At 52.7% G+C, this 14,447-nt stretch overlaps 1 protein-coding gene and 1 long non-coding RNA gene across 4 annotated transcripts; one reads left to right on the forward strand and one right to left on the reverse strand.

Moving 5' to 3' along the window:
• Window positions 1–1,060: 1,060 nt before the first annotated feature.
• On the reverse strand, window positions 1,061–11,670 carry LOC118579231. Its single transcript, XR_004944453.1, has 3 exons — window positions 11,446–11,670; window positions 10,867–11,028; window positions 1,061–1,091 (listed from the first exon to the last, which is right to left on the reverse strand). It is a non-coding gene; the product is annotated as an uncharacterized LOC118579231 (long non-coding RNA).
• Sh2d6 (SH2 domain containing 6) lies at window positions 6,289–13,790 on the forward strand. Of its 3 annotated transcripts, XM_036180364.1 has the most exons (13): window positions 6,289–6,446; window positions 6,540–6,669; window positions 7,275–7,396; window positions 8,063–8,126; window positions 9,163–9,185; window positions 9,544–9,604; window positions 9,968–10,046; window positions 10,569–10,599; window positions 10,727–10,751; window positions 11,140–11,198; window positions 11,489–11,572; window positions 11,731–11,889; window positions 13,419–13,790. In XM_036180364.1, the coding sequence occupies exons 3-13, from the start codon at window positions 7,331–7,333 to the stop codon at window positions 13,533–13,535; spliced, it is 768 nt and encodes a 255-aa protein (XP_036036257.1). In that variant the 5' UTR covers window positions 6,289–6,446; window positions 6,540–6,669; window positions 7,275–7,330; the 3' UTR covers window positions 13,536–13,790. The 3 variants fall into 3 exon arrangements, with proteins under 3 accessions (XP_036036257.1, XP_036036255.1, XP_036036256.1); XM_036180362.1 differs by lacking the exons at window positions 6,289–6,446; window positions 6,540–6,669 and adding an exon at window positions 7,027–7,087; XM_036180363.1 differs by lacking the exons at window positions 6,289–6,446; window positions 6,540–6,669 and adding an exon at window positions 7,027–7,087 and having other exon boundaries at window positions 11,143–11,198.
• Window positions 13,791–14,447: the final 657 nt, after the last annotated feature.

Here is a 14,447-nt window from a genome sequence, read left to right on the forward strand (position 1 = left end):
GCAGCCGCTGCCTCCATGGTCCCACTGTCAATGTTTGTGGCTGGGCCCCTGCTGAAGTTTCTCCTTAGCAAGTCTCCTAGGCCTGCCTCAAACTCAGGATCCTCCTGCCTCTGCCTTCTTCAGTAAATCCAACCAGTGTGCCACCACAATTGGCCGAGTATAGCTTGGGTCTGAGCTGGGGCCCACAAGGCCACAGACAAGAGGCTTTTTCGTGAATTTGTACCATGAATGTTGGGTGCCAGATGTAGCATGAATCTTAAAAGTTCTTATTAATAAAATCAAACCTGAGGCTAGTTATTGGGGTGAATGCTGGAAGATCAGAGAAGCAGAAAAAACCACAGCTACCTCACCTTGCCGATTCCTCAGCTGATCCTCTTTCCTCAGACTGGAAGCTTCTGAGTCCTCATCCAAATGAATCTCAGCTGAACTGCTGCTCAAAAGCCTAACCGCTTAACCAGCCCAATGCTTCTAGTTTCTGGTCCTCACACCTTATATACCTTTCTGCTTTCTACCACCACTCCCTGGGATTAAAGGCTGGATTTCTGGGATTAAAGGCATGAGTCACCAAGCCTGGCTGTTTCTAATGTGGCCTTGAACTCACAGAGATCCAGAGGGATTTCTGCCTCTGAAATGCTAAGATTAAAGGCATGTGCTACCACTGCCTAACCTCTATGTTTAATATTGTGGCTGTTCTGTCTCCGACCCCAGATAAGTTTATTTGCACGCACAATATTTTGGGGAACACAATACCACCACAGGCATGAGATACCATGCCCAGCTTGATTGACTTAAAAAAATGTTTATTATTTTAGACTGTGTGTGATGTGTCTCCATGCAGAAGAGGGCATTGGATCCTGCTGGGTCTGGAGGGATGGCTCAGCAGTTAAGAGGGCTGGCTGCTCTTCCAGAGGCCTTGAGTTCAAATCCCAGCATGGTAGCTCACAGCATCTATAACTGTAGATCCACCAGGCAATGGTAGAGCACACCTTTAATCCTTTAATTGGGAGGTGGAAGCAGGCAGACCTCTGTGAGTTCCAGGCCAACCAGGTCAACACAGCGAGTCCAGGACAGCCAAAGCTATACGAGAAACCCTGTCTCAAACAAAAATAAATAAATAAATAAATAAATAAATAAATAAATAAATAATGACTGTAGTCCCATGGGGTCTAATATCCTCTTCTGGTGGGCCAATGTTCAATGTTCATGCAGACAAAAAACACCCATATACGTAAAATACATAAACCTTTTTTTTTTTTTTTAAAGTAGTTGTGAGCCATCTGGTGAGGGTGCTGGAAACCAAACTCAGGACCTCTGGAAGAGCAGTATCCACTTTACCTGATAGATTGTCTCTCCAGCCTGGCATTGTGTGTGTGTGTGTGTGTGTGTGTGTGTGTGTGTGTGTGTGTGTGTGTGAGAGAGAGAGAGAGAGAGAGAGAGAGAGAGAGAGAGAGAGCACATGGAGGTCAGAGAATAACTTGTAGAAGTTATTTCTCTCCTCCTCTCTTCATGTGGGTCCCAGGTATGGAACAGGTTATCAAAGATGACTTTATCTGATGGGCCATTTCAACAACCCTGTTTTGGGATAGGTTCTCATGTAGCTTAGGCTGGCCTTGAACTGACTAAGTAGCCTATGATGACCCTTATTCCTGATCTTCTGGTTCCTCTTCTAAAATTCTGGGGTTACAGGTGTGCATTACTGCCTCAGCTGGTTTGGTTTGGTTTTTGAGACAAGGTCTCAGGTAGCCCACGCTGGTCTCATGTTTTGAAGCAGCAAGTTCAGGACACTGTATTCAGAATATTAGAGGGCAAAAATATTCTATAGCTCACAGCATCTCTGGGAAGACCAGGGAACTTTCCAGAAATAATGTGCCAAAGGTCCTGGCCAAGCTGACCTGGCAGCAGAGGCACGCTGAGCGAAGACACTTTTTGCCAGTACTGCCCAATCTGACCACTCTCTCAGCTCTAGAAGCCTCTGGAGAGAGTCATCTGTCACTATGCTGTCTTGGGGCCCACTACACTGCCTGGGGGACATTTCTCTTGGGGCCCACTACACTGCCTGGGGGACATTTCTCTTGGGGCCCACTACACTGCCTGGGGACATTTCTCTTGGGGCCCACTACACTGCCTGGAGACATTTCTCTTGGGGCCCACTACACTACCTGGGGGACATTTCTCTTAGGACCCGCATCTGGCTTAAGGCCTGTCATGGGACATCTTGCTGGCGCAATGCCAGCACCTGTCTGTATGGCAGGCTTGGAAGGTGTCTGTTACTAGGAGGGAAGATTATTAGCGTGGTCACTGCCCCCCCTAAAGATAATGGCATGCCCGATAGATTGACTTCTGTTCCTTTAGTTTCTTCCAGGAACCCAGACACCTGAACCTCAGAGACTTGTTCTACACACTGTACTCCCCGAGACCTTGGGCCACAGCCTGCTCACCTGTCTTCCTTCAGGTCCACAGAAGCTACCCCAGACCTTCATGTGCTGCCTGCCCTCTGCTGATGCCAGGGATCTCAACCCAACCTGGCCACCTCCTCCTCCATTTTGGGACAACTACAACTTCAACTATGGTGTCCTGAGTTCAGGCGAGCTAACACATGTCCTTAACTAACTGAACCCCCAGAAAGCCTTGTCAATGGAGGATGTCTTTTGGGCTTTGTTGTTTGTTTTGAGATATAATCTCTCACACTGTATGTAGTACAGGCTGTCATGAAGTCACTATCTAGGGCAGGCAGGTCTGGAATTCTCCGTGATCATCCTGCTTCAGCCTGGGATTGCAGTCCGGAGCCCCCACTGCATCTTGTGAATTCTTCTGTTAATGTTCCCAAAAACATGCAAAAGGCAGCCGAGGTTCAGAGAAGCTAACCATCTCTCGGCTCTCTCCATCACTCAAGCAGCCCAAGGGGCTGGGCTGAGCCATTCCATTTCTGCAGGGGAGCCCTGCACTAGCAGGAGCTAAGGGCTATAGGTGATACCAAATGACCTACCAGAAGCCGTACTGAGATCTTCTTCTACTGAGCAACACTCCTCAGACTTGACTTCAGATGAGATGTCTATACTACAGGTGGTGTAGCTCCCCCCCCCCCAGCTCTTGCCTCGGGCATCTAATTCTCCCCCCCCCCAGACAGAGTTTCTCTGTAGCTTTGGAGCCTTTTCTGGACTAGCTCTGTAGACCAGGCTGGCCTCGAACTCACAGAGATCCACCTGCCTCTGCCTCCCGAGTGCTGGGATTACAGGGGTGTGCCACCACCGCCCGGCGACCTAAGGTTTTTTAATAAGCTCTCCAGGGACAGGGCAAGTGGAGGAACCGGCTTTGTGTTCCCTAAGGGTTAACTGACTACCCTGGCCTGAATTCTGGACTATTCACATTGGGGATCAGTAGCTGAGACACCAGAAATCCGAGGAATCACTGTGTGCTCTGAAAACACCATAAAATGGAGACTCAGGTGCTGCCAGACAGTGAGGGAGTCAGCCTTCAGAATGTGAGTCCTTGCAATCCCCTCATCTAGGAACTCATCCGGAGGGGCTGTCGTGGCGTGCAGGAAGTGACCCCAGTCAGAGAAAGGGGACATTCAAGCCCACCATCCGACAAGCCTGCTGAAGCGGGCTTCTTGCTGCCCCTCTCTTCACCTCCGTGCAGCTGGGTCCCTGTGGAGACAACACCGACTCTGTCCTCTCTGGGGCCCTTTCCTGCTCCCAGGCCCTGCAATTTGCCTATGCAAAGGGCTGAGCAGGAAAGGGTAGCTGAGAGGCCGGTGGGAGAGTGGTACCACTGGGAAATTCTATCATTTCAGGTTGGGGTGGGGTGGTATCTAGAATGTTCCATTCAGTCCGACCTGTGGAATTTGACCCCATAGTTAGCGATTCCAGAACTTGCTCTTCCCTTGTATAAGCAAGAGGCTCCCTTGGGTGAGAAATTGGTCCAAACATAGAACACTGAGCCAGGGAGTACCGAATTTGGGGTGGGGTTGATCCTCTCTCTTCTCCATTCCCCCCACTTTCCCACGGTACCACCTGGACTCCCTATTGAGTTACCCTAGTGGCTTTTCAAGGCTTTTTAAAAAAAAATCTGTTTTTGTTTGTTTATTGAGACAGGGTCTTAAGGAGCTCAAGCTGGCTTGAATGTGCTATGCAGCTGAGGGTGGTCTTGAACTCTAATGCTCTTGCTAGGATTACAGGTGTGCACTTCCACCACACTCAGATCAAACTCAGGGTTCCGAGTATGCCAGGCAAGTGCTCCATCAACTGAGCTACGCCCCCAGCCCAGGAAACTTAACACGGTTTCTCAGAGCCTCAATATTACGAATGGAGGACCCCTCCTCCACAACTCCTATGTTGAACCACTAGGTCCTAGTGGCTGTAAGTGGACCTAGAGCCTGTAGAGAGGCAATTAAGATTAAATGGGGTCATAAATGAATCAGGGGGCCCTGATCCTATAGTCTTCTGTCTTTCTAAGAAGGACTAATGCCCAGCTCAGCCTCCCTCTGTGCCCACAGGCATGAGACCAGTGAAGACACACAGAGAGGTAGTGGAATCCAAGCCAGAAACAGAGGCCCCCCAGAAACCAAGCCCAGTCTTGGCCTTCTATCCTCCTGAGCTTGGTGTTGTGGTACTGCTCTCTCAGTGAGAGCTTACTTACTACTACTAGACTCAGCATCCTCCTCTGGAAGGGCAAACTGGTCCTTGAGTCAGGAGGCTCTTTTGAGAGACCAGTGAAGAAACGGTACAGGAAAGGCTTGCCTGGTTTCTGTAGCTTCTCACCACCTGGAACAGTGTCTAGTGTGTAGTGGATATTTGATAAATAGTCTTTTGTTGTTGTCTGGTTGATTGCTTGTTGTTGGTTTTTTTGTTTTGTTTGTTTTTTAGAGCAGGGTCTTTCTGTGTAGATCTGGCTGTCCTGGAACTCAATCTGTAGACCAGGCTAGCCTTAAACTCACAAAGATCTGCCTGCCTCTGCCTCCTAAGAGCTGGGATTAAAGGCGCGCACCACTATGCCCAGCTTGATAGATAGATGATTGATAAACACCGCTATTAAGCAACAAAGCAGTCACATGAAATATGAGAGCTTCTGGGTTTTCCTTAACCTTTAACTTCTCTGATTGGCCGTCACCACCCACTAACAAGTGATAACAGGGTAAAGGATCAGGAAAAGCGACCACAAGGGATCTGTCCACACCTGTAACCCATACAGGTCTGCAAAGGTGACACCATCAGAGAGCTGAACCTGAACCTGGTCCATCTTCGGTCTTTCTTCTAGCTTAGCAGAAGAGCTGGAGGCCACAGCCTCGAGAGGGAGACCGGGGTCCTGGGAGTGTCCTGGATGAAGTCCGTTTGGGGTGGGAGACCTCAGGTAGAGGCGGACTCCATCCTAATACTTAGAATATGCAAATAACAGGAACAATAGGCCCCTGTCCCCCAGGACATTTGTGGCAGCTCCTAGGCTCCCGACAGGCAAAAGGGCTCAGCTCATCTACCTTGCCATGGTGAGACTTGGTCCCAGAGGAGCCTCAGGCACCTCACCTGTTCAGACTCTTGGAGATACAGGACTCTGGGCAGGGGGTGTCCCAGCTGTACTGACTGCCTCTACTTCCCTTCTGCCTCCTTTAGGACAGGTACAGTGGCAGCAAGGCCCGGTGAGTACTCCTCCGCTTTCTCCCGCTCTGCCCCCATCTTCACTGACCTCCTCTCTCCCTGGAGCAGCACATGACCAGCCAGCTGTGTGCTCCCACTCTGTCAGCACTGTGGCCAGCTTCCCTAGGGTGCCAACTCATGCCCGGTGCACCCAAGGCCGCCAGTTCTGCCCTCCCTCCAGTCTTAGCTCTCTGCTGCTGGGATCTCAGGTCCACATGTCACACAGTTTCTGCAGGGAGCATTCACAGTTACAGGTGTGACTAGTCTAGAGGGTAATGTCACCCTGACACAGCGGAGGGTCCCCTTGGGCAGAGCTGAGCAGAGTCTGCTTACAGGTTGGGGCCACCACTGCCACCTGCCAGATGTGTAGGTAAGTGACCCAGTGGGTCATGGGACCCCAGCAGACCAGGGTCCCCCACAGGTGGATCTCCCTGAGTGACTCTAGATAACCTGTCCCACCAATTGTTCAGTGAGGCTTAGAACTCAGGCCTGATTCTCTTACCTGCCTTTGGTGTAGGGTCAGGAACCACTGCTAGGTAGAACAAGCCTCCACTGGGGGCCCCATGTTTCAACACCTGTCTCATTGCCTCTGCTGCTAGAAATGTCCACTTTGATGGGTTCCTCTAGGTGTAGGGCTGCAGGCTGTAGTTAAGGGCAGATGGTTTATTATTTACCAGAGAGGGAGAAAAGCCTCGAGCTAGAAGTTGGGGGGTGGTGGTGGAGCAAAACCAGTCTATCCATCCAGATACCCCACTTCGGAGAGAAAATGTACCAAGCCTGTCTTTCCTGCCTGGCCCAGAGACTTGGAGACAGAGGGTAAGGCCATTTGCTGAGGTTGGGGGCTGGGCGGAGAGAGGGAGGCACCGCTACCCTAGGGGCTGACTTGTTTCATCCTCCCTGGGCCCCCAGCACCCCTTCTTGAAGGCTCAGGAGGAGGCCGAAGAGGAGGATAAATATGAGCTGCCCCCCTGCGAGGTTCCACCCCTCAGTCTGGCCCCCACACAGTCTCTGGGCTCTAAGGAGGACTCCTTGTATCTGGGTGAGGGCTGAGGAGGGAGAGGCTGGGAGGTTGGGTCAGGACAAGAGGGTCCAACAAAGGAGGAGTCCAGGAGGGGTGAGCTCTCCTCCCTCTGCCTGAGCTGAAGTGGGAAGGGCCTCAACTGGCTGCCACTGAGGCCTCTTGGCTGGGCAGAAAAGGCCAGAGGGAGGAGGGAGAGGAAAAACTGGGAAGAAGGAGAATGGGAAGGAGGAGGAGGAGGAGGAGGAGGAGGAGGAGGAGGAGGAGGAGGAGGGAGGGGCGAGGTAACTACAGCAACATGGACAAAGCAGGAAGCCCGACCCAGTCCCCAGGGCCTTGCGTTCCCCCCTCTGAAATCTCTGCACATCTTCCCAGCCAGGGTGGGAGTTCCCTGAGAGGCCACCACCACTGGCATCTCTCACCCACTGGGCTTAGCCAGGTGGGGGCAGGGAAGCTGGCTGCCTCCAGTTGCCATGGGGACGGGGCTGTCAAGAAGCCAATAAGTAGAGGGGACAGGAGGAGGGAGGGAGAGATGGGGGCTAGGTGGGGAGCCGTGAAAACTGGGAACAGACTAGGGAGGAACTCCCTCCCTCTCCACAGTTCACAAAGCACAGGGTCTTTTTCAGATCGTCCAGGGCCCCTGGGTCCATCCAAGCCGTCAGCACCGCTGCCTCAGCCCACCATGGCCAGAGGACTCCCCACAAATCCTTCCTTCCCTACCCACACTGCCTCTGGCTACCACTTCCCGGTGAGTGAATCTTACAGACATCTCATATGCAAGCCCCTCACCCCCCAACACACATTTCTACTCTAGGAGCCCTGAAACCTCTGGTGCCAGGTGCATCCGAAGCCAGAGTCAAATAAACAATCGTAGCTCCTCCCTCTTGCCTAGAGGGTCCTCCCATCCCTCCCATATCCACCCTGCTTGGACAGGACACTGGCTCCTCCATCCCTCTGGGGTTGGGGGGAAGCTCAGCTTGCCCTCACCTAGGCTCTGGGCCACAGGACCTCTCTCTGGTCAGAGGGGTCAGCTGCCATCACACTCCCAACTCCCACTATGATCTGGTTATCCAGTTTGGGAAGGGTCACTTTGCTTTTGTATTTTATAGAACAAATACAAATAAATAAACAAACAGGGATAAATTCACAGTAAGGAAAGGGACCCCTTCTCCCGCACCTCTCTTGTTGAATGTTTCATAGTCGTTTGTTTGGATGGGTTTTCTGGGGGAGAGCGCAGCTGAGAGAGTCTCACAGAGCCCAGGCTGACCTTGAACCCCTGCTCCTCCAGCCTGCACCTCAGTCGGTGTCATGTTGAAAGCAGCACATAGCTCTCCCTGCTCACGCCCACCCCGGCTTCCTGGCTCCTCAAGTGCCTGCCTTTCCTCCTCCCTCACTAACCCCATCGTGCCCACAGCTGAAGACAGCAACGAGTCTGCAGTCTGCAACCCCCAAGCCGGGACCTGTTTCTGGAAGGCAAGGTAAAGCGGAGTGTCCCTTCTCTTTCCCTGGCTCCCCATGGGGAGGGGAGTCTAGTCCTCTCCCCCACAGGCTAGAGTTTTGGGTGCGCCTTGACCTGGGCTCGCTGCACACGTCCTAGCCATGCATCCTTTCCGAGTGCCAAGCCCCGAGGCAGTCAGTGCAAGTATCATTATCGGCAGTGAAAGAGCTCAGAGACATGAACTGTGTGCCCTAGACAGTTCAAACGCAGAGGCCTGACCTCCAGGCCCTGTCTTCAGCTGCTGTGATCTCTGGATCAGGTGAGGGGCACCCGAGATTGAAGAGGTCGAACCTAAGGCCCTCCCTGACGAAACCTATGACTATTATCCTTCATCACTGGGGCCCCCTGGGCCCCCCACCACTCTGATTCCATCCATGCCACAGTTGCCCCCACTATCCAAAGACTTGCTGCTACGGTCAGTGCCTTGAGGTCTGTGACCCCAGAACGCTAGGCTGTCAGGACAGGAATGGACCGCTTGTGCCATTCCTATCTAAAACTGGTTGCTGGAGAGTTTGTGGTTTTTTTTTTTTGCCCAAGGTCAAGCAGCTCACTTGAGGTGCAATCCATCTTATTGTCCTCCGATGCTGGAAAACCTTCATGACCTTGAGGGTGGCTATATTGGTCTGGTTTTTCCCTTTTGTTTTTTCTTTTCCCACCATGAAGTTATCTAGAGCCAAGCCTAGCAAATTCAGTGAGAGGTCAAGCCTGGGGACATTTCAGGGTTTCAAAGAGAGAGGATGAGTGAATGGAGTATGTTCTCCTGGGTCTTGAAAGGACTCTGAGGACTGTGACTAGGGTGCCCATCCCCCTCCTCACCAGTGCTCATGAGTGCTCTGAGGACTGTGACTAGGGTGCACATCCCCCTCCTCACCAGTGCTCATGAGTGCTCTGAGGAGCACTGTGACTAGGGTGCCCATCCCCCTCCTCACCAGTGCTCATGAGGAGCACTTTGACTAGGGCATCCAGGCCCCTCCTGGACGATTCTCCTGAGTGCCGGTTCTCCTTTTTCCTTACAGGGCGAGGTGCACCTGCTAGAGTGGTGAGCTGGCTCCTTCTCTGTCCTGCAGTCTGGGGATTTTTCTAGAAAGCTGATAGGGGTGGAATGGGCACCCGAGTAGCCTGGGGGAAGGGTCTGGTGCAGACAGAGTCCTTCCCTCTCCCACAGTGGTCCTGAGGGTGCCACCCAGAGCCTCTTCTTCACCTCCTGTGGGCACTCCTCAAAGAGAAATCGCTGAGGAGAGGCCCCTCTTGTGTAGATAAGGAGTTCGATGCCTTGAGCCCCTCCCCTGTCAATCAGTGGCTTCTTTCCTGTCCCCCTTCCTCACTACGTGAGGCACAGCCTTCTTATTCCTGAAAGGGACCACAAGTCTAGTCAAGCCCGTGGTCCCACACCTTAGGTAACAGACCTTGCCGAGAAAAAGGATGAGGACATCTACCTGGAGTGTGAGCCGGATCCACGTGAGCACACACCTGCCCTATCCCATCCCTGAAGCCCTCGGCTACCCATGAGCACACTCTCTCCTGGCCCCATTTCTGTCCCCTCCAAACTCCACCTGGCTGCCTTCATTTCTGCCTTTAGCCCAGGTAGACCCACACTGTCTCTACAAAGAGGTGATGCCCTCAGAGCAAGGGCTGGGTGGAGCCTCTCATCTGGTACAGCCATGCCACCCAGCTGGTATCTCCCTAGGGTTCAGAGGGCTTCAGGAAAGCCCCAGTCAAAGGGGGCAGTAATAGACCCCTAGACTGTTCTGAGCCTCTTCCGGTCAGCCTGGACTTCCCTGCCCGGTCCCCGGCCAAACCCTGCGTGCCCTCTCTTTTTAGAGCCAGCCTTGACTAGGACAACAAGCTCCAAAGCCCTGATCCCCCCAGTCCCTCTGCCAAGAACATCTGGATTGCCCAGGTAAGCGACAGCAGTAGGAACAACCTGGGACACGTGTTCACTAATAATGGAAACGCCAGAGGCCAGGCATGGTAGCAAACACCTTAATCCCAGCATCCGGGCAGCAGAGGCAGGCAGAGCTCTGTGAGTTCAAGGCCAGTCTGGTTTACATAGAGAGTTCTGGGTCATCTGATGCTGCATAGTGAGACCCTGTCTCAAAAAGAATTTTTTTTTCTAATTAAAAAAGAAAAACAAGGGGCTGGAGAGATGGCTCAGCGGTTAAGAGCACTGGCTGCTCTTCCAGAGGTCCTGAGTTCCATTCCCAGCACCCAAATGGCAGCTCATAACTGTCTGTAACTCCAAGACCTGACACCCTCACACAGACATACATGCAGGCAAAACACCAATGTATATAAAAGAATAAGAAAGAAAGAAAGAAAGAAAGAAAGAAAGAAAGAAAGAAAGAAAGAAAGAAAGAAAGAAAGAAAAAGAAAAAGAAAAAAGAAATCGTCTGAGCTCTGCTTTCCACTTTATTCTGCACAGGCCCGTGCTTGGTCACCAGGAGGCTTGGAATGTAAGAGGCTAGTGCTCAGGAGGAGATGAGCCCGGAGGGGTGGGAGGGAGGCCCAGGGTGGGACTTCAGGTTGTGGGTAGCAGCCTGGAAGGCCAGCTCTCATCTGACCAGACCTTCTGTGTCCCAGGGAGCGGTGGATGCCAAGATGAAAGGTGAGCATGCACATCTCCAGCCCGAATGGAACTGTTCTCCTAGGATCCCACTCCCTCCCCCAGACAACAGACAACAGACTACCACCACCACCCAGGCTCTCAGACCCCACTTCACCTCATCAAGGGGGTCCTTGCAGCTCTGACTCTGCCAAGATCAGGCCTGAGAGGATCCTCTTGGGCGTTTCCCATTTCCTAAATTGGGAGGCTGCCAGTGTGTGTCCCAAGATCAGTTCTCATTTGGAAATCATGCAAGGACTGTCCTCCCAGGGTGCTGGGCCTGGGAACAGAGGAAGCACCGGATGCCCTATGTCGGGCTTTAGACATACTGGTGAGAAGCCTTCTTACCCAGCCCCTTCCTGGCTCCAGCTCTCTTTTCTGCTTCTTTAAGCAGGACGGAGACTGTCTGCTCCCTCTATAGTCCCTGCCCTGAGCACCTCTGCTGCCGAGGTGAGCAGAAGCTGGGGGCAGACTGTGGGTGAGGCCTGTGGGGAGCAAAGTCCTTGCCCAGGAGCCCTCCTGGCCTGGGGCCTGTAGCACCACAAGGAGCCTGCACTGAGCACAGTGTACAGCTCCTCCATGCTGCAATTACCCCAGGCATAGACACTACTTGGCTTTGCTTGCAGGGCTCAGTCAGGGGCTGGCAGATGTAAACACAAATAATTGTACACCAGGGTTCTCTGCTCTCCATGCTCACCAGTGCTGGAAGACATCTCTGAGTAGCTCTGTGTGTTATATAGGATGGAAGCCTTCTGGGTCAGCCTTGGTACTCAGGGAACTGTGACCGTCAAGCTGTCGAGCGAGCCTTGCTTCACTTCCAAAAGGTGGGCATTTGTAGACTCCTGGCCTTCCCAGAAATCCCTTCTCCTCACTGCCTGTGGCTGATTAAGCTGGCAGCAGGAGGGAGGCCAGGGAGGCATTCGACATGATTGGTCAGCTGGGCATTAGAAGATGAAGTTCATGGCTGGGGTCTCCTCCACAGGACGGAGCCTATACTGTGCGCCTCAGCTCCGGGCCTCATAGTTCCCAGCCCTTCACCCTGGCTGTGCTCCTCAGAGGCCACGTCTTCAACATCCCCATCCGGCAACTGGATGGCGGGCACCACTATGCCCTGGGCCGGGAGGGCAGGAATCATGAGGAGGTGGGTGCTGGAGGAGTCATGAGCCAAATCAGCAAGGAGGCCCATAGTGCAGCACCTTGGGCCTGGCCAAGCGCTTGTGTGTGTCTGGGGAAAATCCACAGTTTGCTTCTGGTCCCCACCCTGGGTTGAATCAAAACGACAGAGTGTAAGGGCCTCTGAGATAGTTCTGTCTATAAGCTTTGCACTATAAGGATCTAGTTTGCGCCTCCAGAACCCATGTAAAATAAATCAAGTGTGGTGGCTTGGGCTTATAATCTTGGTGCTGGGGAGGTAGAGAAAGGGGAATCCAGACCTTGGACTCACTGGCCATCCAGCCTCCACAGTGAGTTCCAAGCCAGTGAGAGGCCCTGTCTTAAAAAACAGGTGGGGGCTGGAGGATGGTTCAGTAGTTAGATGCACTTACTGGTTTGGACCTGAGTTAAGCTCCCAGTATCTACGTGGCAGCCTACGATTGCATATAACCCCAGTTCTGAGGGATTCAATGCCCTCTTCTGGCCTCTGCAGGCAATGTATGCATGGGATGTACATCTGTCCATCCATGCAGGCAAAACACTCATACACATAAAAAATACATTAAAATAAAATCTTAACAAAATAAGGTAGCTGGGCATGGTGGCACACACCTTTAATCCTAGCACTTGGGAGGCAGAAGCAGATAGATCTCTTTCTTTAGTTCCAGGCCAGCTAGAGCTACACAGTAAGAGCCTGTTTAAAAACAAAATAAAGCTGGGTTTGGTGGCACACGCTTTTAATCCCAGCACTCCAGAGGCAGAGGTGGGTGGTTCCTCTGTGAGTTTGAGGCCAGGCTGGTCTACAGAGCAAGTATGTCAGAAGGTTGAGGCCTGACTATCTTCCCAGACATCTGGCACTGTGAAAAGAGACCCACCCTGCTGGTTCAATCTTCTTCTCCTCCTCCTCCTCTTTCCTCTTCTTCCTCCTCCTCTTTTTTTTTTTTTGTTGTTTTTTGTTTTTTTTTTTTTTTTTTTTTGTTTTTTTAGAGACAGGGTTTCTCTGTGTAAAAGTCTTGGCTGTCCTAGAACTCACTCTGTAGACCAGGCCGGCTTCAGACTCACCGAGATCCTCCTGCCTCTGCCTCCCAAGTGCTGGGATTAAAGGTGAGTGCCACCACCCACCGGCAAGCACGGTTCAATCTTCATAGGGTCAGGGTGAGGGCAATGTCTGGCGGGGAGGGCAGAAGTCTCCAAGGACTTTCTCCTCAGCAACTGGTAGGATTCAGACTGTCGGTCACTCACCCCAGCTCTCCTTAGAGAGAGACCAGGGCAGAGGCCTAGACCCAAAGCAGTCTTTACCTAGCTCTGGAATCCCGAGGCTGGCCAAGGGCATGGCATGCCGGTGCAGTCGCAGGCTTGAAACCAGACCGCAAAATGGCACTGCAGTTTCACGGCACACTGGGGGAAAACATCCAAACAAATGTCAGCCAGCTCCCCTGCCAGGCCCCGCAGCTGCCTTCGGAAGTTGTTGGCAGAGTAAGGCTCAGCTGAACACAGATGCCTGCCTGCCTTCTGCAGTTCTTCCCCTCCGTGGCCGCCGTGGTGCAGCACTACATGAAACACCCACTGCCGCTGGTGGACAGACACAGCGGCAGCCGGGGCTTCACCTGCCTGCTCTTCCCCACCAAGCCCTGAAGAAACAGTGACCAAGCACAAGTCCACCTCGGGCCCGTGTGTGTGCCCCCTCGGTTTCCCCTCCCACGTTGGCCTCTTTATGTCCCCTGCCAGCCCTCCACTCCAAAGTCCCCGCAGGTTTGAAAGGAGAGGCCTTGGGACGGGCTGCCTGGGGTGGGGAGGTTGCCTCTCCTTAGACAGACAGGGAGTAGGTGCACTGACCTCTCGGGGGTTTGCCACACTCTGGGTGGGACTACTTTACCAGCACACGGTATACTTTCAATAAACATTTAGTGACTGAATTAATTCTTTTTTTAATATCTTTATGTTCCAATTACGAGTATTACAGTAGGTGTGTCTGTGTTTGGTTACGTGCATGTGAGTGTGCCTGTGTCCTCAGGAGACAGGCTTCAGATACCCTGGAGCTGGAGTCAGGGGGAAGGGAGGAGCCACCTGATGTAGATGCTGGGAAGAGCAGTTTGCACTGTTACCGCTGAGCTATCCCCTCCAGCCCCGCGGATGAATTCTGGAACGTGCTGAAAATCAAAGGTCTTCCCCAGAAGGCCTCACAGTTCCTAAGAGGGAACGGAGCGAGTGGTGTCGCTGTGTGGGAAGGGCTAGGCGGCAGAGGGAAGGAACCATCTCTACCAGGTTCAGGCTTTCGTCCCTGTAAAAGGAGGAGGGCCAGGCCAATAAACTGATGTTTGTTTATGCTGGCTGGCCTTGGCCAAAAAAGGGAGGGATGCTCAAGGCAGACGCTACCACCCTGTTAAGTGATGGGATGGAGACTGAGGATTTGTCTACAGGGTTTCTGGAGACAGGAGTCAGAGGACCCCAGGAGACAGTCCCGGATGAAAAACCAGAGAAGGCGGAACCGAGCAGCTGGGGGCCTGGGGCGGTGGACGCTAGAGGCTCTGCGACCCGGAGCTGAGC

This window comes from Onychomys torridus, chromosome 3 (genome assembly GCF_903995425.1).
Source record: "Onychomys torridus chromosome 3, mOncTor1.1, whole genome shotgun sequence".
Classification (NCBI taxonomy): Eukaryota; Metazoa; Chordata; class Mammalia; order Rodentia; family Cricetidae; genus Onychomys; species Onychomys torridus.

What these genes read in the sequence shown, in the direction of transcription:
- Sh2d6 (XM_036180364.1), top strand. Translation starts at nt 7,331, where the DNA reads ATGGCCAGAGGACTCCCCACAAATCCTTCCTTCCCTACCCACACTGCC. An exon ending in GTCACCAGGAGGCTTGGAAT is followed by an intron (nt 10,600 to 10,726) that starts GTAAGAGGCTAG and finishes TCTGTGTCCCAG; the next exon opens with GGAGCGGTGGATGCCAAGAT. An exon ending in TGAGCACCTCTGCTGCCGAG is followed by an intron (nt 11,199 to 11,488) that starts GTGAGCAGAAGC and finishes TGTGTTATATAG; the next exon opens with GATGGAAGCCTTCTGGGTCA.